The 22,866-nt window shown below is 33.3% G+C and overlaps 1 protein-coding gene and 1 pseudogene across 4 annotated transcripts in view; both read right to left on the bottom strand.

Annotated features, from left to right (window-relative positions):
- Positions 1–264: 264 nt before the first annotated feature.
- Positions 265–22,866, bottom strand: part of LOC145242004 (uncharacterized) — a 221,542-nt gene continuing 198,940 nt past the window's right edge. For all 4 annotated transcript variants that reach the window (XM_080104891.1, XM_080104893.1, XM_080104892.1 and 1 more), the window contains one exon: positions 265–13,240. In XM_080104891.1, the coding sequence (XP_079961017.1) occupies positions 7,049–9,352 (2,304 nt within the window). In that variant the 5' untranslated portion in view covers positions 9,353–13,240 and the 3' untranslated portion in view covers positions 265–7,048. The remainder of the gene's footprint in view (positions 13,241–22,866) is intronic.
- Positions 18,426–18,637, bottom strand: LOC145243196 (U2 spliceosomal RNA; annotated as a pseudogene).

Raw genomic sequence — 22,866 nt, 5'->3', positions numbered from 1 at the left:
GCCTTGTTTGGGGTACAATTGTAATAAAAAAAAAAAGTTAAGAAAAGCATCAAGTGAACACCTTTACTTCCTGATTCCAGTCTCATCTTAATACATTATAGGAAACACCATCATTCTATCGTTTGCATTAAATATAGATTTACAACCATGATTGGTACCGTTCCACAACACCCTGTCCTGTATAACCAGGATTTTCATAAATATTTACCCTTGAATTTCATGCCAGGAAAAGTATGTTGCCGTAAACAAACTCTTACAAATAACAGTAATAAACATTTTTATTTTGAATTCTTCGACAAAAAAAACCCAGACAAAGCAAATTTGATTGTCATGGTTACCATTGTTTGTTTTGTTTTCTTTTTTTTGTTTTGTTTTTTTTTTTGTTTTGTTTTTGTTTTTAAATTTCTTGAAAAATTTGATACTTTGAATATTGCTTTAATCTAAGTGCCATCATGTTGCCGTTTTTTTTTTTTAGGGAAACTTTTAAAAACATTGCATAATGATTAAAACACTACAGCATAACGCTGATTGTCAGATTGACTTGGTCTCAGGCTAAGAACCCTCAAAGAAGATTTGTTGCACCGACATTTCTATTGAATGGTTTCATTATGGTGTGAGTATTGTCGGAGCGTTTCAGTATCACCTTGTAAACTCTAACATCTCTGAGAATCTTCAAAAAAATATATATATATCCCTGAATACGAAGTGAAACAGATTGTAATCACTCGAAACATGCTGATAAATTTATATATTAAAAATAAATAAAAGTTTCAAGGACGATCAATAGACAGCGCCTTTCTCTTTCCACAGACTAGGAGTGTACCTTGCAGTTGATGGCATGCTGGCTCTCAAAAAAGTCTTGTCATGAATGAGTGATAAATACAATTCGAAAGTTTTATTAATTTACCTGGAAAATCAAAACTTTATGAATAGTAGCAACTTATTCATATGAAAAATGATTGGTGGTGTTTATTACTATTCTATCTATAAAAGTGAGAATGTGTGTGCATGTGAGGACATTTCTCAACCTATATACTCAACAAATTTTTTATCTATAGACTTCATATTTGATATATACAATATTCAAATATGTGCAAAACTTTTTAATCAGTTTTCATCTGAAAAAAAGGGGCTGCTAAAGAGTCCAAATCAAAAAATTGGTATCTGGGGAGTCATCAGATTTTTATCAGTTTACTGTTTCATGAATGCGTACGCGTGAATAGTTCACATTACAGATTCCTTATGTAAAGATTAAGAATGCTTGAAAACACTTTTTAAAGTTTATGACAAGCTGGCCTAATGGTTCTCGTACTTGACTTACTGTCTTTAGGTTTCAGTTTCGATCTAAGCTCGAGTATTTTTTCTTTTACTCACAAGAAGTAAACTGTTTAAAAAAAAACAATACTTGCATGCACATGTCTCATTTTCTGTATTAATTAAAATATAATATTTATGCATATTTTATGACCGGGCAACGCCGGGCGGCCTGCTAGTATTCAATATTTCAAACGCTCTACAGTTTTCATTGTGAACCTTTTCTTTTTCTTTTTCACTTTTTCTCAGATTATTTCCAATGAAAAGCGCAGGACGTTTGAAATATTGAATAATAATGACGAATAATAATTAATGTTTGAAGAATAAAACAATGTTGTTTTGATATTTTTTATTATTATTCAATATTTCAAATGCCCTGTGTTTCTCATTAAGATCTTTTTTTTTTTTTTTTTTTTACTTTTTCTCTCATTATTTTTTATGAAAAACGCAGTATGTTTGAGATATTGAATAATAAAAAATATATATATATTAAAGCAACAGCATCGTTTCATACTTCAAACCCCACCAATCATTTTTAAAGAATATCTCTAGAAGCATACATGGAATACCAAATAAATATAAACAATTTATTTACGTCATGTTAATACCTTCCCCCCACCACCACCAAGTACGACTGCACTTGAGAAGACGCAGTTGCTTCAACCTGATACATCTGTAAGAGATTGGTTAACTTAAACGTTAAACAATTTACAAAAATTCAGTTGCAGACGACTTTTAAAAAATGACTGAAATTTATAAGCAGAAAGAATCAGAATAAGACAACAAAAAAAAAATATCAGGTTTGCATGAAAAGAATTATTTCTCGTCTATGCAATGATTGTATGCATAAATAAATAAGTCAATAATTTCTAGGTGTTGTTTATCATTTTTGAGGAAAGTCGGGAACATGTTGATAATTTATTGGAGGCTATTTTATATTATCTTTATTTTATTTAGATTCTTCGGACTACTACTCTCATGTTAAGTGTTATTTTCACAACGTTTCGGTTGATGTAACCTCCGACTTTCTTCAGGTATATCTTGTCGAACTTGGGAATCTTTCTATCAAACTCGGGAATCTGCATGGAATTTCGACGGAGCCATTTATTTAATCTACAAGGATAATATATTCTTGTTCCATCAGCCATGGCTGTGTAGAAGTTCTAAGTAATTTACAATTATATTTTGAGTGTTTCCTGCACTGAGGATTGAACCTTCAACCTTCAGAAGAGTGTTAGTTACAACTGAATTTTACCAAGTACCTTATCCACTATGTCACGGGTCCTGAAGAAGGCTGGAGGTTACATCGAACGAAACGTTGTGAAAATAACAAGACGAAAAGAGTAGTTTAAAGAATCCAAATGAAACGAATAATCAATCCTCATCTCAAAAATGCAGAAACATCTTTATTTTATTCGAGATGTTTTCACAAAGTTTCACACAACTTTCTCTTCGGCTTTCTTTTGGATATTTCGGCCATTTCGAGAGTAAGTTCATAGGATGCGCCAGGTTGAATCATCAGTGATGCTTTAAGGCATCAGGATGGGAGTCTGGCTCTCTTGACATAACATCCTTCCCACTTTTTAAGGCAAAACAGCAGAGGCTGATCAGACTCCAGCTTGCAGCTCGGTGGCTGCGTTCTGCAAGCTTCTGCAATTTGATTTGATGTGATTAGTTTTCAACTGGCAGCAAAAACGAAGTTGACTTTAAATTTGTGATTCATACACAAAAGTGCGAACGGTGATGCTACAATTGTCGTTTTTTTTTTTTTTTTTTTTTTTTTACTCCCCACGTGGCACCTTCTCTACTTATATTCAATTCATTTTCTTTCTAATTAAATACATTGTAGTAGTAGTAGTAGTAGTAATAGTAGTAAAATAAAAATTTAATTAAAAAAAACAACTTGTAGAGTCGGCATCAACTGGCATTACACCAAATAGTCAGGAAAGGTCAAGTAGAATGGTAAGACAGAGACAGAGGAGAGAAAACGTTAACGAAGCCTCAACTAGATGAGTGCAAAGAGGACTGGAACCTTAGCGAGGCTTATTACCATCCAAATTCCAGTGAAGACGAATGGTCACTACCAACGAAAAGTCAATGGTAAATGGCTACTGTGATAACACAAACTAATTTGCTAAGGTTACTGAAAGAGGTGGTTGAGTACTGGAAATCTGGAAAGACTTGTTGTCACTTAAATTCCAGGAATGTCCCAATTGTTCTCACACCACACCAAATAATCGAGAAGGGTCAAAGAGGATGGTAAGACCAAGAAAAGAAAGCATTAATCAGACCTCCACTGAATGAGTGCAAAGGGGCCTGGGACATTGAGGAGGCTTGTTGCCACCCAAATTCCAATAAAGACCAATGATCGGTGCCAGCGAGAAATCAAGGAGTGGGGGGGGTGAAGAGCATCAGTCAGACTTCCACTGGAAGGGTGAGAAGAGTACTGTAATCAAATTTCAAAGAAAATCACCTGTTGTTATCAATAAAAAAAAAAGCGATGGTAAACAGCTGCTATGATAATGCAAAATTATTTGTAACCATTATCAGAAGAGGCGAAGATTAATGGAAATCTAGGGAGACCCATTGTCATTCAGATTTCAGGGGGTCACACTAATTATTGCCAGTGAACTATCACTGATAATGACTTGTGCGTGAACTCCTAGTGAGTATACAATAATAACGATAATGTACTCACAGATAGTATCAGCAACTCATCTTTCCACATGTTTTTTTTTTTCAGATGTTCTCGCCATATTTATAGTTCAATATTGTGAATTCTAAGGACCCCCAATTTATTTTAAAGGATGCAACACATAAAACGCTGGTAATCCAATACATGATTGACCTGATGGATATCATCGCAGATTACCAAATATGTTATGCTCAGCTCAAATCCAGTCAGACCTATTATGGTCAGTTACACATTTTGAGAACGAGTTTATTTATGTTGTGTGTTTGTGCGTGTGTTTGTGTGTGTGTGTGTGCGCGCGCACGCATGTCTTTTTTTTTTTTTAGTTGATTTGTTTTTTTGTTTTGTTTTAGCAGAAAGCGAAATACAACTAGCAAAGAGGAGCCATCCCTAACCCCCATTTATGTCTGTTCGAGTGGAGTTATTAGTAAGAATTGAAAACTAAAACTGATTTTATTATTTGGATTATTCAGACTACTGTTCCCATCTTGAGTGTTATTTTTATAACGTTTCAGCCGATGTAACCTCCGACTTTCTTCATGCATAGCTTGCCAAACTCTGCAATCTTTCTGACGAACTCGAGAATCAGATAAAGTATTTGGTAAAATTCATTTGTAAGTGAAACTCTTCTGAAGTTTGAAAGTTAAATCTTCAGTGCCGCTGACACTCAAAATACAATTGTGAATTATTTAGAATTTCTACCCAGTCATGGCTAATGGAACAAGGGTAGGCTACCCTCGTGGATTAAATAAAAGGTTCCTGAGTTTAACAAAAAGACTCCCTAGTTCAAAAAGATACACTTGAAAAAGATTAATGGTAACATCAACTGAAACTTTGTTAAAAAATAACACTCAAGATGAGAACAGTAATCCAAATAATCCAAATTATTAATTCTCGTCTCAAAAATACAGAAACACAGAACTTATTTGAACTGTCAGACACAACATTTTATATTATAAGCTAACTTGATGAATTTTCTATGACTTTTCTTCATTCAAAACTATGTCAGACATTTTAGGTAAAATCTTTTTCATCAGCCAGCCTTATAATCCCTTCCTTCCCTATTTTTTTTTTTTTTTTTTACATGGGGGGGGGGTCACCACTTATCAAGGCCCGAAGGTTACTCAGGGATAAGGGTTATTGCGTGTACAGTAATCAATGAGATAATATTGTAGTAATCATTAGTATTGGGGTTTTTGATAGAGTGTCTTACTTAAGGGGGCGGTTTGTCAGGAGTTTGTTTATGTTGGACTTGAAGACGTCCAAGTTGTAGTCAGGTGGGAAACAGGCAAGCGGCAGAGAGTTCCACTGGCGTGCACTTCTAAGAAAGAAGCTTTGTTCATGGAATCTACGTTTGGATTTAGGCACAGATAAAGAGTGGGGAAAATTATTGACAGTAGTTTCAGCCAGACGGGTGTTTCTCGTGAAAGATTGGTGAGGGGGGGGGACGAGGGATTGGAGCTCAAACGAGCACCTGCCATGGAAATAACGATAAAACAAAGACAGGCTCGCAACGTCTCTTCTGTGGGAGAGAGGTTGCAGGGAAGAGAAAAAGGCATCCCCCACGAAGTCTATTTTGTACTCTAACCTGTTTGGAGTCCAGGGGATTGAATGCTGGTGGTGGAGTTTCTTTCAGGCTTGGTTTTTTTTAAGTGATTCTACCTTTTTTTCTGTCTTTTTATTATTAGGACTAGCTCCTTTCATCAAATGGTTTCATGTCTTGTCCGGAACAGCATCCATAATAAGTTAATTTTAAAAATGAAAATAATGATACATCACAGTTTATTTGGCCATTGGGATACCCAAGTCTATGAAACAGAGGAATTTATACGTGTATCGCTGAAACAAAGGATATTTTAAACCTTTTTCAGTGGTTGAACTTATAAAAATTAAAGATTGAAGATTGTACAGCGATGCCAACAAAAAAACAAAAAAAAAATGTAAAAAGAAATAAAATATACAATACAAAAATGTCACCATAGCCAATCAAAGTGACTTTTTTTTTTACCTACCTGGCTCATTTTTTGTGTGTTTTTAATAGTAGTTTTAAATGCTCTTTATTTCATTTCAAATAATCAGTTTTTAACAGTTGTTAGTTAACAAAATGGTGATCGGCTTGTTCCCCATGATGAAGAATCTAAGCGACCATCTTGTTGGCTAACAACTTATAAAAATTAAATATTTGCAATGAAATAAAGAGAATTTTAAACTACTTAAAACACACAAAAAAAAAAATTAGGCAGGTAAGTAGAAAAGTAACTTTTATTTACTATGGGAAAACATTTATTGGTTGCATATTTGATTTTTTTTCCTTAGTTGTTTGTTGGCTCAATGGCACAGTCCCCTAAAAATCCCGTAAAATGTGTCCAACTAAACTCTGCTATTAGAATTATGTTTATTTAACAAAAATGGAGGTGGCACTGAAGGATTGTGTCATAGTTAAGACATCACAAATAAAGCAAAAAAAAATGAATTATCAATAATTTGTAAGTCGTCAGCACAGGAAACATTTTACCAAATCTAAAAAGAACTTAGTGCTTATTTAGAATTACACTTATTAAAAATACAAAACTACAGAAAAATCTTTAGTATGTACATGCTCGTCACGGAACTAAAATATCATATTCCAAAAACCACGTAAATTGATTAAGTATTTTTTTTTTACTAAAAAAATCAAATTTTATTACAAAGCGAGACATGAGGTTTTAATTGGCCATGTTGAAAATAAATAAGAGAGAGACAACTTAATTTGAACTATCGAGATCAAAATCAGCCTTATAATGGATACAATTTAGTATCAAAATCACTAAATATCGTAAATTTTGATTTTCTTCATTAAAGAATAATATTTGATTGATTTACATGATTTTTGGAATATGGCATCTTTGTTCTGTGACGAGTACGTATATCATAAGGATTTTCTGTATTTTTTTTTTTTTTTTTTTAAATAAGTAGAATTTTAAATAAGCACCATGAACTTTAATCCAAAAGAATTCTTTGAGTCCCCCCAAAAAACAAACAGAAGAAATAGTTCAAGAATTCTTAAGTAGTTCTTTGGTGAGAATGAGAACTCTGATGATGCGAATTTGAATTCAAGTCTTTTGATTTGTGATCATGCTTCAGTTCTCCGGGCGGGCCACCACTACCGGGCATGTTATGCCAAGAGGAACCTGACATAGACCCCATTGGGAAGCCCCGCGGCCAGAGATAATTATTCTCCCAGCTCTGTGGCATTTCATGAAGATATGAGGCAGACATCCAAGATGAAGAGACAGATGACGGCGGCAACCGTAATGGCAGATTTGGGGGCGAGTCGCAATGCCGGCTATCCCTCATCGACGAGTGGTGGTGGTGATGATGCTGATGATGATGATGGTGGTGCTGGTAGTGTTGGAATCGGTCATTGTTTGGGGTGCAGCAGTTATTGGAACTGGCGCCACAGCTGTTAGAGCTACAGCTGCTGCTGTTACAACCGCTGTTGCTGCTGCTGCAACAGCTGCTGCAGTTGTTGTTGTTGTTGTTGTGGTTGTAACTGCAACAGGTGCCCTTTCTCAACATGCCGCCACATCTCGGAGGTGGCTTAGGGGGAAAGCTCCAGTGACTGTCGCAGCCGAATGGAGGTTTCTCGAAGCCACACATGCTACCACCACCACCACCACTGCTGCCGCCACCTCCACTACCACCACCGGTGTTACTGATATCCTTCTTGAAGTACGGTTTCAACGGTAGTAATTTAGAATTATTAGCCATGCTTGGTGGGCTACTGCCTTCGCGATTATGGTTATTGTCATTGTTCTGGTTGGCCTGAGGAGGAACAGTGCCTGAAGCCCCGTGCGTTCGCATATGGTTGTTAAGGTTACCCTTTTGCGAGAAGCACTTGCCGCAGATGCTACAAATATATGGTTTCTCCCCTGTATGAGTCCGGGTATGGGTTTTGAGGTTACCCTGTTGACTGAAAGCTTTCGAGCAGACGGTGCACTGAAATGGCTTTTCACCCGAGTGCACTCGTTCGTGGTTGTTGAGGTGCAGCTGCAAAGTAAACGCCTTCGGACAGAACTGACACTTAAAGAGATCCCCGGTGTGGATCCTCATGTGGTTGTCCAGGTTTGTCTTCTGGCTGAACGCCTTGCCACACTCTGAGCAGCTGAACGGTCTCAGACCAGTGTGTGTGCGCATGTGTATACTAAGGTTTCCGAGCTGGCTGAATGCCTTAGGGCACACCGAACACCGGTAAGGCCTCTCACCCGTGTGTATTCGTTCATGGTTTTTAAGGGCCGTCTGCTGGCTGAATGCCTTCGAACAAAACGTACAGATGAATGGACGCTCGCCAGTATGAACCCTTTCGTGATTCTTAAGATTGATCTGCTGGTAGAACGCTTTTGGACAGTATGAACACTTGAAGAGTTCACCGGTGTGAATCCTCCGATGGCTATCGAGGTTAGTCCGCTGGCTGAAGGCTTTCCCACAATCGACACATTTATAAGGTTTCTCTCCGGAATGTGTTCTGAGATGGATGCTGAGATTTCCGAGCTGCGAGAACGATTTGCTGCACACCGTACAGTGATACGGACGCTGACCCGTATGAATCCGTTCGTGGTTTTTGAGCGCAGTTTGTTGGCTGAACGGGCGGCTGCAATGCGAACATGTAAAGGGCTTCTCACCAGTGTGAACCCGTTCATGGTTGCGTAGGTTTATCTCGAGCGTAAACGCCTTCGAACACGTTGAACATGTGAACAAGTCCCCCGTGTGAACCCGTCTGTGGCTGTCCAAGTTTACCCTCTGCGTAAACGTACGATCACAACTATCACAGCTGTAAGGTCTCTCCCCTGAGTGGGTTCGCATGTGGATGCTAAGGTTGCCCTGCTGGCTGAATGACCGATGACAGATGGTACAGTTAAATGGACGCTCACCTGAATGCGTTCGAGCATGGTTTTTCAAGTTTGCCTGTTGACTAAACGATTTATCGCAGTCATTGCAATTAAATGGTTTTTCCCCAGTATGGACCCGTTCGTGGTTCTTCACAAATATCTGCTGCGAGAATGCCTTTTCGCAATAACTGCAATAATAATGTTTGTCGTTTGCTGCGGCCTGCTCATGGTTATCGAGGTTAATTTTCCGAGAGAAACCTTTCCGGCAGATCTCACACTTAAACGGTTTTTCGTGTGAACCGTGGCTTTTTGTGATGTGATCGTGGCGAGGCTTTGAGTTTTCATTGGTTGATTCGCCATTCGGGCTCGACGGATGATGGGGATGTGAGTGATGGTGGTCATTTGGATAAAATGCTGGAGATGGAAGTTCAAAGTTGAATTGGTTTCCCATTGGATAAACAGGCTGAATGGGATACATTGTGATCTTTTGTGTCGACACCGATTTTAAAGAGTAAAGTCTTGGATTAAATTCAAACACTTTTGGAAATTATTTTTATAATGGCCATTCCTTTCTCTGTTAATGATTAGGTCACAAATACCAAACGACACAAATAATCTTTCTTCTTTAGCATTGCTGATAATAATTATGAATTTTATAAGTTTTTTTTTTTTTTTTTTGTAATGAATACTAAGATTTAAATTATAAATCCATGGAAATTATTTTTATGATGACCATTCCTTTCTTTGTTAGCAATTATAGCCGTTTGCAGAACCACTTTTTATGCTAATTTTTTCGGTCATTTTCTTTTTAATTAACAGGTCACACATACTAAATGACAGAGATAAACTATTTTTTTAAACTATTAATTTAAAAACTTACATCCATTTATTTAAGCAGTCTATTTGTAAATAATACAATAATAGAATATTTTAGTTTTTTTTGTTTTTTTCAATTTATAAAAAATTTTCTAATTCAGATGTTCCTTGTATGCAAATGCGAATAATTGTGATTTTTAAAAATTTTTTAAATAAATTTATTGATTTAAAATAGTTACTTAAAAAGAAAAATATAATGAATAAATTTTAATTTCAAAATCCTATTAAAAAATAATTTTGTAAACATAAAAACCAGCATGCACTTGGCTCTTAGCTTCTTACTGTTTTCTTTTTAATTGCCATGAATACCATTAGGTCACAAATACCAAACGATGCAGATAATCCTTCTTCTTTCTTCTTTCATTGCTGATAATAATCATGAATTTTATAAGTCTTTTTTAGTACTGAATACCAATATTTTAAATAATAAATCCATGACTTTTATAACAGAGCTTGTTCATAAATTCTGATTGCATAATTTATAGGAATTCAGCATATAATTATTTATTCAAATTAATCTCTGATCAGTACGATAAAGATAGAAAAAAATCAAATTATAAACAAAAAAAATTATATTTTACTAAATAAATAAAGAAATAAAAATCAAATAATTAAAAGATAAATTATATTTCACTCAACATTTATCCATTTATTTATGAAAATATTTAGCTAAAAGGGTTAAATTACTTTTAGAACAAAACTTGTTAATAAAATAAAATGCTTTGATTTAAGCAACTTCAACCATTTTATGTTTGCATTATTATTTATTTAAACTAATCAACAAATTAGAGAAAGATAAATAGAAAGAAACTTTTATTTTTTTTTTTTTATCAATCATCCATTCTATTTATGAATATTCGTGTAGATACGTCTCAAATGTTTTCTTTTTAAAATGATTAAAACTGATCATTATAATAGAAATGATCAAAATATTCCAAGGTCATCGTAAATATTTCATTAGAAAAAATGGTTTAAAGCGATAAGTATCGGCGTAGAAAGATGTAGAATGGTTACAAATGTTATAAGATAACAATACTGCTTTTCCTAAATAGTAACTTGAAAATAAGAGTAAAATTATTTCATAACTTTCAAAATAACGTTAAAAACAAAAGCTGACAAAAAATCAAATAAATACTTGCAGATATTTTCTCAATATTTTGATTTGTATAGCGTGCGCAGAAATAATCAAATTTTCTTACACTTATTAGAATTTCAATTTGTTGATAAATCATTATTTTTTCTAGAATGTTGTCTTCTTTGAGAATTAAATAATCTTTTATTACATTTATTCATTATAGAATATATTTAAAATTTGTAATGCAATTTTAGATTCATTTTTGTATTGCATTTCAAAGTATATTACGAATAGAAATTTATTTTTTTCCAATTGTTGTACATTTATCAATGTTTTTTTTTTTTTTTTTTTAATTATTTTTGTAATTTAAGAAAAACAATACGGTTTTCATTTGATTATCCATGATACTGATTTTAATGACAAAGCTTTTATTCTATCAAATAGTTATGAATAAGCAGTATAAATGCCCATAAATCCTGATTTATTCTTAGTTCAAAAATCAAAATCACAAATAAAACATAAATTTATAAAATTTAAAATCAATTACAAAATTGTAATACCTTTATATAAAACTATTTCATTTAAACAGAATTCATTGGCATTATCATTATTTCTCATAGTTCAAACGATTTAAGTTTATAATGTTTTTATGATTATCTTATGATTTATTAATAACTTATAATTTATAAATAAGTTATAATTTATAAATAAGTTATAATTTATAAATAAGTTATAATTTATAAATAACTTTGCGATTTAAAATCTATTTTTTTATAATGTCTTTATATTGTGTGCAAACAACTTTTACAGAAGAAACGTTTTTTCAATATTGACTCGTAAATGTACATTTTTTATTAGAAATAACTTAAATTCTTTCTTTTTGAAGCTCCTTCCATGGTTTTGGTGCCAACCAAGTATAGAGACAAAAGCATAGATAGAAATAAAGGGAAAATAGTCGATTCCAAATAAAAAGAATTTTTGTCTGAAACAATTGTTTTTTTTTTTTTCTAGTATTGTTTTTAAAATGAACAAAGGCATAAACCAATAAAAAAATTATTTGCAAACTAGAAATAATATGACTCAATTTTTTTCCTCTCTTTTTTCTGTCAATTATTTACATAAAGAACATTAAGGTCTATTTAAAATATTTATTTATATTCTAGGATGAATTTTATAATTCAACTCATAGGATAATTTAATTTGTCTCTTAAATTATTTTTCCTTATTTTTAGTAGCATTCACAGCACTCTAATATTAACTGAAACAAAATTGTCTCCATTTAATTCTGCCTTTATTTTATTCATTAAAAAACAAAAATTTTGAAAAAAAATATCACTTGAAAAACTTATATCACGATTGAGCAGTCGATTTGTAAAAATAAAATAATAGAATATTTTGGTTACTTCTCATTCAGATGTCGTTTGTATATAAATACAAATAATTGTGATTTGTGAAAGTTTTTTAAAATAAATTTATTGCTTTAAAATAGTTAATTAAAAAGAAAAATATAATGAAAAAAATTAAGTTTCAAAATACTATTTTAAAAAATAATTTTATAAACAGAAAAACCAGCATGTACTTCGCTTCTAATTGTTTATGAAATAAGGAGAAAGAAAAAAATTAAATAATTTTCTTTCTTTTTTTCAATTAGTATTGATTGTAGTTGAATACTAATTAGTTTTTTTTAAGGCAGAGTATTTAACACAATTTTAATGGATTTTAAATTATCATGATGTAAAACCACCATGAAAATATTTATGGCAATTAATTTTCGTTAATTTTTATTTATTCTGAGTTTAATAATTTAGATTTATATGATGACATATTTTTCTTCTTTTATCTATTGTTATAAACTGAAAGAATTTCGCCATTACTTTAATGGTCATTTTTTAATTAAGTTTTACAAATATCTCCAGATACTTATTGCACAATCTCTTTCGGCACATATTAAAAATTCCATGGTTATTATTTCCTTTGTTCAAATTGTTAAGACAGTTTTTTATAAACTTATTTTTTATATTTAACTTTTTAATTACTTTTTTCTTTGTAAAGAATTCCTTTTTTTAAATAATAAAAAGGGTGTTTCAGCTTGGTAGCTTTATGATGAAAAAATCATATTTTCTTCTTTTTTTTTTCGCTTATGAAAGAAACAAATAATCAAAATTGCATCATGGGAAATATCTCAGATGACATGTTTTATGGCCGCATTCCAACCTGGAAGACAATCTCCATCACTTGTAACGTCATCTTTGTTCATTAGTTCAAATTATCAAATGAATTTTTTTTCCAATTTTCTTGGTAAAATTCGTATATCCAAAACAGGTAAGAAATATTTGATAGTTTATTAATCCTCCTTTGGTCAGGTGAGAAATTGTTGAGGTGTGTCATTTAAATAATTCCAGGCTGCTGGAACACCTAAAAAAGAACAAAAAATAAAATAATTAATGAATATCATTATTTAATTAAAGAATTCACAGACAAATTTATATGAAGCGTTTTATTCTTTACAACCTTTTAATCCAGAGATAATTTATTTAAAATTATGAATAACATTGAATTAAACGAAAACTATGTCCATAGATATTTTTTCTCAGGACTCATTGTTTATCAAAGTTCGAAAGCCTCTTGAAGATAAGGGTTAATGAGTGTTAGGTAGATGGTGAAGTGACGCCATGATGATCAGTAATGGTGGAAATTGGAGAAGGTTTAATTATATAAGACGACGGCTCAACAAGAACTTATCTAGTTTAGACTTGAAAACGAACATATTGTAGTCGTCTAGGAGAAGCCCCATGTTTTGACAAGCTTCTGGGTTTGTCCTTTACTCCTGATCTGAAATGTAACACGTACATCAAGTCTGTTGCCAAGGTCACTGGAAAGATGGTGGGATCCTTCTACCGCTCCAGAAGATATCTCACTACTGATACAATTCTCTATCTATATAAAAGCCAAGTACGTCCAAGGATGGAGTACTGCTGCCACATTTGGGCAGGAGCTGCTAAAAACAGCCTATCCTGCCTTGACAGAGTACAAAATAGACTTCGTGGTTTAGTGGGGGATGCCCTTTTCTCTTCCCTGCAACCTCTCTCCCACAGAAGAGACGTTGCGAGCCTATCCTTGTTTTATCGTTATTTCCATGGCAGGCACTCGTCTGAACTCCAATCTCTGTTCCTCCCTCGCCAATCTTTCACGAAAAACACCCGTCTAGCTGAATCCACTGTCAAAAATTTTCCCCACTCTTTATCTGTGCCTAAATCAAAACGTAGATTCCATGAACAAATCTTCTTTCTTAGAACTGCACGCCTGTGGAACTCTGTTACATCTGCCTGCTTCCCACCTGACTACAACCTGGATGTCTTCAAGTCCAATGTTAACAAATTCCTGATGAACCACCCCCTTAACTAGACACTTTATTAAATCTCCACACTAACGTACTGTACTTGTAATAACCCTTATCCCTGAGTGGCTTCCGGGCCTTGATAAGTGGTGACCACCATGTAAAAAAAAAAAAAAATAGTCAGCTGGAAAGTAGCCTTACAGTAGTGTGTTCCACAAATGGACAGTTCTAAGAAGCTCCATTCGTGGAATTTCCATTTAGATAGAAAGTGAGGGAATTGTTGACAGTTGTTGTAGAAAGATGAGTGTTCGTTATTAAAGTTTTACAAACGGGGAACTATAGATTGAAGCTCAGTCGAGCACCTGCTATAAAAGTAATGATGAAGCAGAGACAGACTCATAACGTTTCTTCTGTGAGAAAGAGGAACTAGAGAGACAAAGAGGTCCTCATCCACTAAATTTCCAAGACTGTTTCGTACTTTGTCAAGGCAGTAAAAGATACTCTTAGGAGTTGCTCTTCAGATGTAGCAACAGTACTCCATCTTAAGACATATTTGGCTCTTGTACAAGAGGATTGCATCGGGAGTGAGATACCTTCTGGAGCGATAGAACGATCCCACCATTTTTGGAAAAAAATGGGAACGGCACTAACCCTATGTAGGTTAAAAGTTCCATGGCAGTATGAAATTAACAAGCGATCCCCAGTCACATGTATATCTCCATTAGGGGAGATGACAATGTTAGGTTTTTGTAACTCTTGCAGGGAGGTGTCGCCATCCTCCTACATACATTGCCTGGAATTCCCAAATTGGTCACCCATCTGGTACTGTCCAGGCTCAACGTTCCTTAACTTTGGTGATCTAACGAGAACCAGTGTGCCAATGTGATTATGCTGTACATTTGCCATCATTTTTCCAGTGATTTTGTTCAATGTGTGGATGCTGGGATCCATTAATTAGATTTTTCTGATGATGTAAGGAATTAGTGGTTCACAGTGCAGATCTTGACGCTCTGACTCTTTGTTATTGAACTTGAAGTTACCAAGACCAGAATCACTGTCAAAAATTTTCCCCACTCTTTAAATGTGCCAAAACCAAAACGTAGATTCCATGAGCAAAGTTTTTTTCTTAGAAGTGCACGCCAGTGGAACTCTCTTCCGTCTGCCTGTTTCCCACCTGACTACAACTTGGATGTCTTCAAGTCCAACATGAACAAATTCCTGATGAACCGCCCCCTTAAGTAAGACACTTTATCAAATCTCCAATACTAACGATTACTACGATACTATCCCATTGATTACTGTACACGCAATAACCCTTATTCCCGAGTGGCTTCCGGGCCTTGATAAGTCGTGACCTCCATGTAAAAAAAAAAAAAAAAAAGAAATCAACTCTGCATTGCAACTGCTTGAGATAGTATGGCCATGTTGAATGGAGCTCTGGTTGGATAAATAGATGTAAACACATTTCAAATGATGGTAACGGACGAAAAGGCAGAGAAGACCTGAATTGACTCAATCAAAGATGACTTCAAATAATGGTACATAGAAACCGATGTAAGCGATAATATTTCATTTTTTACCGCAGTATTCAACAACATGCACACCTGATATGAAAAATGCATGCTAAATAACAAACAAAAGAAAAAAAAAGAAATTGGAGACAAGTTGACAAAATCGCAGCATAAGTTATTTGCGAGAAAAAAAAATTCTGTGTAGGCATTAAAAATTTTTTTTGTTTTTGTTAAATATTATTATATGAGGAATCTTTTTGAGTTAAAATCTATTGAGAAATACACATTTTGTATTGATAAATATACACTTTAAATATATAAACATTAGGTAAAGTTATCCAAACATGGTCCAAATGAGACAGCTATTTTAGATAACGTGTTATTGTTTATCTAATGTTTGCATAAAGTTTGTATTTCTCAATACAAAATGTGTATTTCTCAATAGATTCGAACTCAAGCAGATGCTTCATATAATAATATTTAACAAAGAAAAAATGTTTTTAATGCAAACACTGAATTCTTTTTTTTTTTTTTTTTTTTTTTTTTCAATAAACTCTCACTGTGAGTTGATGATTTTGCCGACGATTTTATATGTAATATTTTTTTATTAGCTTTACATTCAGGAGTAGAGAAAAACATCCATTGTTTTATTTTCAATAATAATTGGTTGTTATCTTCAGAAGTTGATTTTTCGCCATTCCTTCTGATCCAGGGCAAGTTGAGAGTTGTCCAATCAAAAACATTTTCTCTCCACCTTCTTGGCTTTCCTCTGCCTCTTTTACCTTCTAACATACTCTCAAAGTTTAACTTTGACAGACCAGTGGTTGACCGTTTGACATGGCCAAAAAGTTTAAGGATTTTACTTTTGATTTTATCGAATAGAGGGGGTAGGGAAGTATTTTGACAGAGAGTGAATATTTTGTTATTTCAATGTCCAGTAATGAAACGCATTACGTGATTTTGAAATACCTCAATGCGATTGGCTAATTGTTTAGTCCATGTGATACAATCAAAACCATATAAAACTACTGGGAGGACTTAAATTAAAAGGGTTGATATGTCATAAAATAAAACAACTAGTTTTATTTAAAGCCACTATATAAAACTACAGAAGTCTAAATCGTGCATTTAAAAATCTGAATTATTGAATTTTAAGTCAAACCAAGGTATCTACTTAATTTTCATGTCACAGTAATTAAAATATCCAAAAACTACAAAAAGCGATTAATGAAAATAATCCCTAAAGACAATTAACAAAAATTGAGTTTTACTAAAAAAAAAAAAAAACACTGGAGAAGGCGACAGGAATAAGGGAGGTAAACATTTCCTGAAAACTTTAGCAAAACTCAATTTTCATTAATTGTCTTCAAAAACTGTTTTATTAATAATTAATTTTCTACCTCATCGCTTTTCATAATTTTTGGATATGTTCATTACTGCAACATTACAATTAAGAAGATACCATTGGTTTTACTTTAAAATCAATATTTTGATATTTGAATTATGCTATTATAATGAAGAATTATCTCCGATTTGAATGAAATTTCAACTTTAGCCAAAAATATCAAAATGTGGATAAGTTTTAATTAAAGCTCTGATCCAAAAAATCTTTATTTTTTTTTTATTACACTTATGAATTTTTGAGATGAGGACTGATTGTTTTAATCAGACTATTGTTCTCATCTTGATTGTTATTTGTGCAACGATTCAGTCAATTTAGCTTTCGACCTTTGTCAGGCATGTTGGTCTTTTTCTTGGAAAAGAAAATAGAAAAATTACTGGCTCCGTAGATGGTTTCGTATTTTTGGAGTTGTTTTTTTTTGGGGGGGGGGTTGCAGTGGTTTCGCACATGTAAAAAAAATTTGTTTGACAAAGGAGAGGTAACTCTAATAAAGTTTGACAGGGGATTATCTCCTTTTTATCGTTGAAAATTGAAGGATGGAGTTGTACAAATTTTTGTTTTTCCTACAATTAGAAGTTCCCATACGTTACTAATTTCTATGTTTAGTCTGCTAAGTAATTTTTTCTTTTTTTATCATATGCGCCACTGCTTTGAGTCTTCTGACTCTCAATCTTGCATATCTGTCAATTATTTTAGCCTCGTTCCACACAGGGAAGTGTGTTTGTTTTTCTTTCCATATGTGATCAGCTAGTCCTAACTTTTCAGCCTCTCCCCATATCACGGCTTCACGGTATACTTCTACAGTTATTTTTAGGAAGCGACCAGTCTCACCTTTATATTGTTTTCTGCATTTTCATAAAATCTCATATACACAGTTTTTTGTCATGAAACTTTCGGTGGGGGGCTTGACTCGTACTAGGTGTTTTTTGAGAGTCAAGTCTTTCTTGAATATTGTTTTGATGTTATATGGACTGCATATTTAAAAAATAATTTTTGGACAGGTCCTTTATGTATTATGTGCAAACTATGGCAAGTTTTCGTGTATTGTCCTTTGGTGTTTGTTCTAATTTTTCTAGAGCCGATGTAATGCTCTCTAGATATTTCGATGGTAGGTTATTCTTAGGTTGTCCATCTCCTCCTGGTATGTGTTGTCGTTGCTACATATTTTTCTGGCATGGTGTTGTACCTATTTACTATGCCTCCCCACGGGACAGAGTTAGACACCAGGGTCGTTTTTTAACGTGGAGAAAAGGTACAAAAATAAAAATTATCTCAGTCGTGAAGGATTTCTCCTCCACCGAAAGAGAACAAGAAATGGAAGTGCAGCATCTGAAGAACAGATGGTATTTATTTGCTCCCCCACTGAGCAAATTAGGCACAAGGCCGTTTTTAATGTGAGGTAAAAACCAGCTCCCCTAAAAGGGGTCACTCTGGTTACCAAAAATAATAATTGTCCCAGTATAGAGGGTTTCCCCTCCATTGACTGGTACAAATTATCTTAAGTGCAGCATCTGAAGAACAGATACTACACTTTGATCTTGACCAAAAGGCCAAGAAACTTTTTTTTATATTATATGGATGGTAGGAGTGGAAATTCAGGTATTTTTCTGTGAAAGTTGGTTTTTGTCATATGGAAGATACAAAATTCTGATCCATGTTTGTTATTAATACATCCAGAAATGCTAGTTTGTTGTTATTGTGTTCATTTTCCATGGTGAACTGGATAGATGGAGGAATGGAGTTCACATGGTCTAGTAAGTTTTGGACGTCCTCCTGGTTGGGCCAGAGTATGAATGTATCATTCACATATCGTAGCCACATAATTCGCTTTGGTGCTGTTGAGCTTATTGCCAACTTCGCAAAATGTTCCATATATATATTGGCTAATACTAGGGATATTCGTATTTCATCCATTAATAATAATTCTATCCGTTATATTTTCAATATTTGAAGTTTAGATACGATAATTACTTTGTACTTCTTTTGTGAGGAGAGGTATGTAAAAAACAGAGAGAGAGGGGAGAGAGGAAGAAAGCAGAAAGAAAGGAACAAAGAAAGTGAAGGAGATAATTGAAGAAAATGGTAAGATAAAGATCAGCATGCCTGACGAAGGTCGAAGGCTACACTGACCAAAAAGTTGCACAAATAACGCTCAAGATGAGAACAATAGTCCGATCAATACAAGTAATATATATATATATATATATATATATATATATATATATATATATATATATATATATATATATATATATATTTAAATATGGAAGAACATTTGAAAGATTCATGGAAAATTTTTAAAAATATATATTTTTAATTGTTTATCAAAAATTAGTTGGATTCTTTTTTTTTTTTTTTTTTGTAATTCTTTGATTTTTTGCCCCCAAAATAATCTGTAATCTGCAAGATGTCATTAGCTTTTTCATTTTATTATGCGTATTGTAATTTAAACATCTAAAAAAATTTTTTCACTTATTGTAACTATATATATCTATAATATATATATATATATATATATATATATATATATATATATATATATATATGTGAATGAGAACAAAGAATTAATAAAACATATTAAAACACGCTGAGAAGAGTTAAAAAAACATATTTTATTAATTATTTGTTCTTATAAGCTCTGTTTCTTATTTGGTTTTATTGAGCTTTTACATCTGGTTTGGATTAATTTATAAATATTACGTCTTTAATATTTATGATATATTTTAAGTTTGCTAATTTTGGATTATCTTTGTAAACTTAATTTGAATTCTTATTTCATGTATGTATGTATGCATGTATGTATGTATGCATGTATGTATGCATGTATGTATGTATGCATGTATGTATGTATATATGTATGTATGTATGTATGTATGTATGTGTGTATTTATAGCTAAATGACACAGATGAATGTATGTGTATGTACATGTGTATCTTTTATTTCCCATCTATAATTCGTTCCTGTATTTTATCTACTTATTTCTGAGAGCCACAAAATATGCAAATAACTTTCATTTTGCGCCGTTCTCCCCCCCCCGCAATAAAATGACAGATTTTTGTCTATATTTTCCATTTCGAACCTTTGCATTCCCCCTCCTCCTCTTCCTCCTCTTCTTCTCCCCCCCCCTCTTGTTATTTTGTTTTCTCCTCCGCATTTTTTTTTATTTTTATTTCATTTATTACGTGTATTTTAATAATATCGCTTCTCGCGCGCTAGAAATAGGTCGGCGTTAATTTATCAAAGGCGTATGAAAATAAAATAAGAAATAAATTTAAAAAAAAAAAACAAAAAAAAAAACAAAGAAGAATTTTTGTTAGGAAAGAAATGGAAAGATTTCTGAACTTATTTTGAACAATCATTTTAATTTATTTATCATGAAAGCGTGAGTAAAATATACAACACATAGATGAAGGAACGCGCGCATGCGCGTGCACATATATTTAATACTATGTCTAAGTGTGTGTGTGGTTTGGGATGGCATCGGATTTATTTAAATATCTTTTTGTTCTTTCCTATTTCCTCCATTGTATGTGAATAATATTTCTATCCGTTATGTTTTCAATATTTGAAGTTTAGATACGATGATTAATTGCCTAGTACTTTTGTTTTTTTGATTTTTTTTTTTTAATAAACAGAAAGAAAGGGGGGGCAGAAAGAAAGGAAGAGATAGAAAAAGAGAAAAATTTTCGAAAGAAAGGAACAGAGGAAGTGGAAAAGATAATTAGAGAAAATGATAGAGAGAGAAAGAGGGCGGGAAGAGGGAGCATTAGAACAGTATTAGGTTGGTGCAAAAATAATGTTTTTTTTTACGTTCAACTTCGTCAAAAAACGACATTATTTTTGCACCAACCTAATAGGAAGAGAAATAAAATGTAGCGAGGAGGGGAGAGAGAGAGAGAGAGAGAGAGAGAGAGAGAGAGAGAGAGAGTTTAGTAGATATAGGAGAAAGCAAAGAGATGGTGATAAAGAGAGAGAGAGAGAGAGAGAGAGAGAGAGAGAGAGATAAGAAGTGGAAGACATTCATTTTAAAATTGAATAAAACATAAAATACAAAATTACAGAGTGCAACGATAAAATTGTCGCCCTAGAAAAGACATGATTCCATTTCCGTTTGATGAAAATCGGTTTTCTTTTTTTTTTTTTTTTTTTTTTGTTACATATCATCTACTAGTTGGCCAGTTGTGTACAAACCCCAAGCCTTCTATCATGTCTGAAAATGACAATGTTCAACGAGCGAGATTGGAGATGCACTGCTGTACAAATCATGCTCCATATCGATCCAACTTATGACCACAGGACCATTGCCAGCACCTTCAAAATGCATTGCTAAATTGTCATAAATAACAGGGACGTACCCAGGGTGATGAAAACAAAGTTTCCGGCCACGGTTATGATCTTTGGTGTGGTTTCAAGTGAGGGGCACATCATGCCAACTCACATCTTCGAAGTCAACACCAAAGTGTATCTGGATGTGCTGAAGAGTGTGGTGATCCCCTTGCGCAATCAGGTAGCCAATAGCAAACCCTGAGTGTGGCAGCAGGACTCGCCATTAGTCGAAGAAACTCAGGTTTTGCTTCAGAAGAAATGCTACATCTTTGTATCTTTCTCTCACTGACCTATACGAAATGTAATCCGATAAATAAGTCCTACTAAGCTTGGACATTCTCCCCCTCCCACATCCCCCCCGAATAATTAATTCATCAATTGAGAATTTCTTATCACTAATTTCGATGAAGTTAAAACTACACAACATTATACAACTATTGTGTCATTTTATTATGACTTTAATCTCACCACAATCAAAGGTATTTATAAAGATTGTCGGTATAGTTTTCGTATTCCTCTTGTATATTCAGGTGGCTCCTTGAATGGGCTGTGGAAATAGAAAGCAAATTGCCAGGGGTTCAAGAGTTCAAATTTTAAAAGCACCGAAACAGAAGAGACAAAAGCAGAATATTATCAATTAGCTTCCTGTGGTCAAGACAGAATCTGTTAGAAACTAAACAAGAAAACGAATATGAAACATAGTCATACTAGCAGTTCAGCCCGGCCTTGCTAGGGCCCTATGTACTGTTCATAACTTTATGTGCACATGTATATATTAAAAAGTTTGACTCATGTCCAAGTAACCTACATCTAAAATTTCAAGAGTTTAGACCCAAAATTGACGGAAGAGTTTGGTAGAGTCTGCAAAGGTCAACTCTTCCATCTTTGACCTCTTGGCAGCCAAAATTACGCACAAAAATTGATTAAAAAGCTTGCTGCATCTGAATACACTTTATGTAAAATTTCAAATGTTTAGACCCAAAATTGGCTGAATAGAACCTGAAAATGTTAAATTTTTGGAACTTTGAACCACACACATATATATATATATATATATATATATATATATATATATATATATTTATAAAGTAATAGGGTTCGTGTGTTTCTGTCTGTGTGTACAGCTCTCCATCATCAACGAAACATAAAGGAGGTAAGAGGGTAGATCTCTCCTGGGAGAGAAACATTAGAACACATTTTAGGATGTTTCTGTTATAGGAGACATAAGAATCTTTGCCTAATTTCTTTATATACTATTCTACAAACCACCCCCATATCGAATGACTTATGCTCATTTGCATATCACATTATATTAAATCTCTTTAACTAATTACCTCGACCTTATTACATATTGGAAATATTCTAATCATTTCAACTGTACTATTTACAAAATCTATTTAACATTTAATCTATCTATCTATATATCACATTATATTAAATCTCTTTAACTAATTACCTCGACCT

Source organism: Euprymna scolopes, chromosome 21 (assembly GCF_053919585.1).
Source record: "Euprymna scolopes isolate OS-2025 chromosome 21, ASM5391958v1, whole genome shotgun sequence".
In the NCBI taxonomy this organism is placed as follows: domain Eukaryota; kingdom Metazoa; phylum Mollusca; class Cephalopoda; order Sepiida; family Sepiolidae; genus Euprymna; species Euprymna scolopes.
The sequence above is the reverse complement of the archived record's forward strand: the minus strand, read 5'-3'. Positions and strand labels throughout refer to the sequence as shown.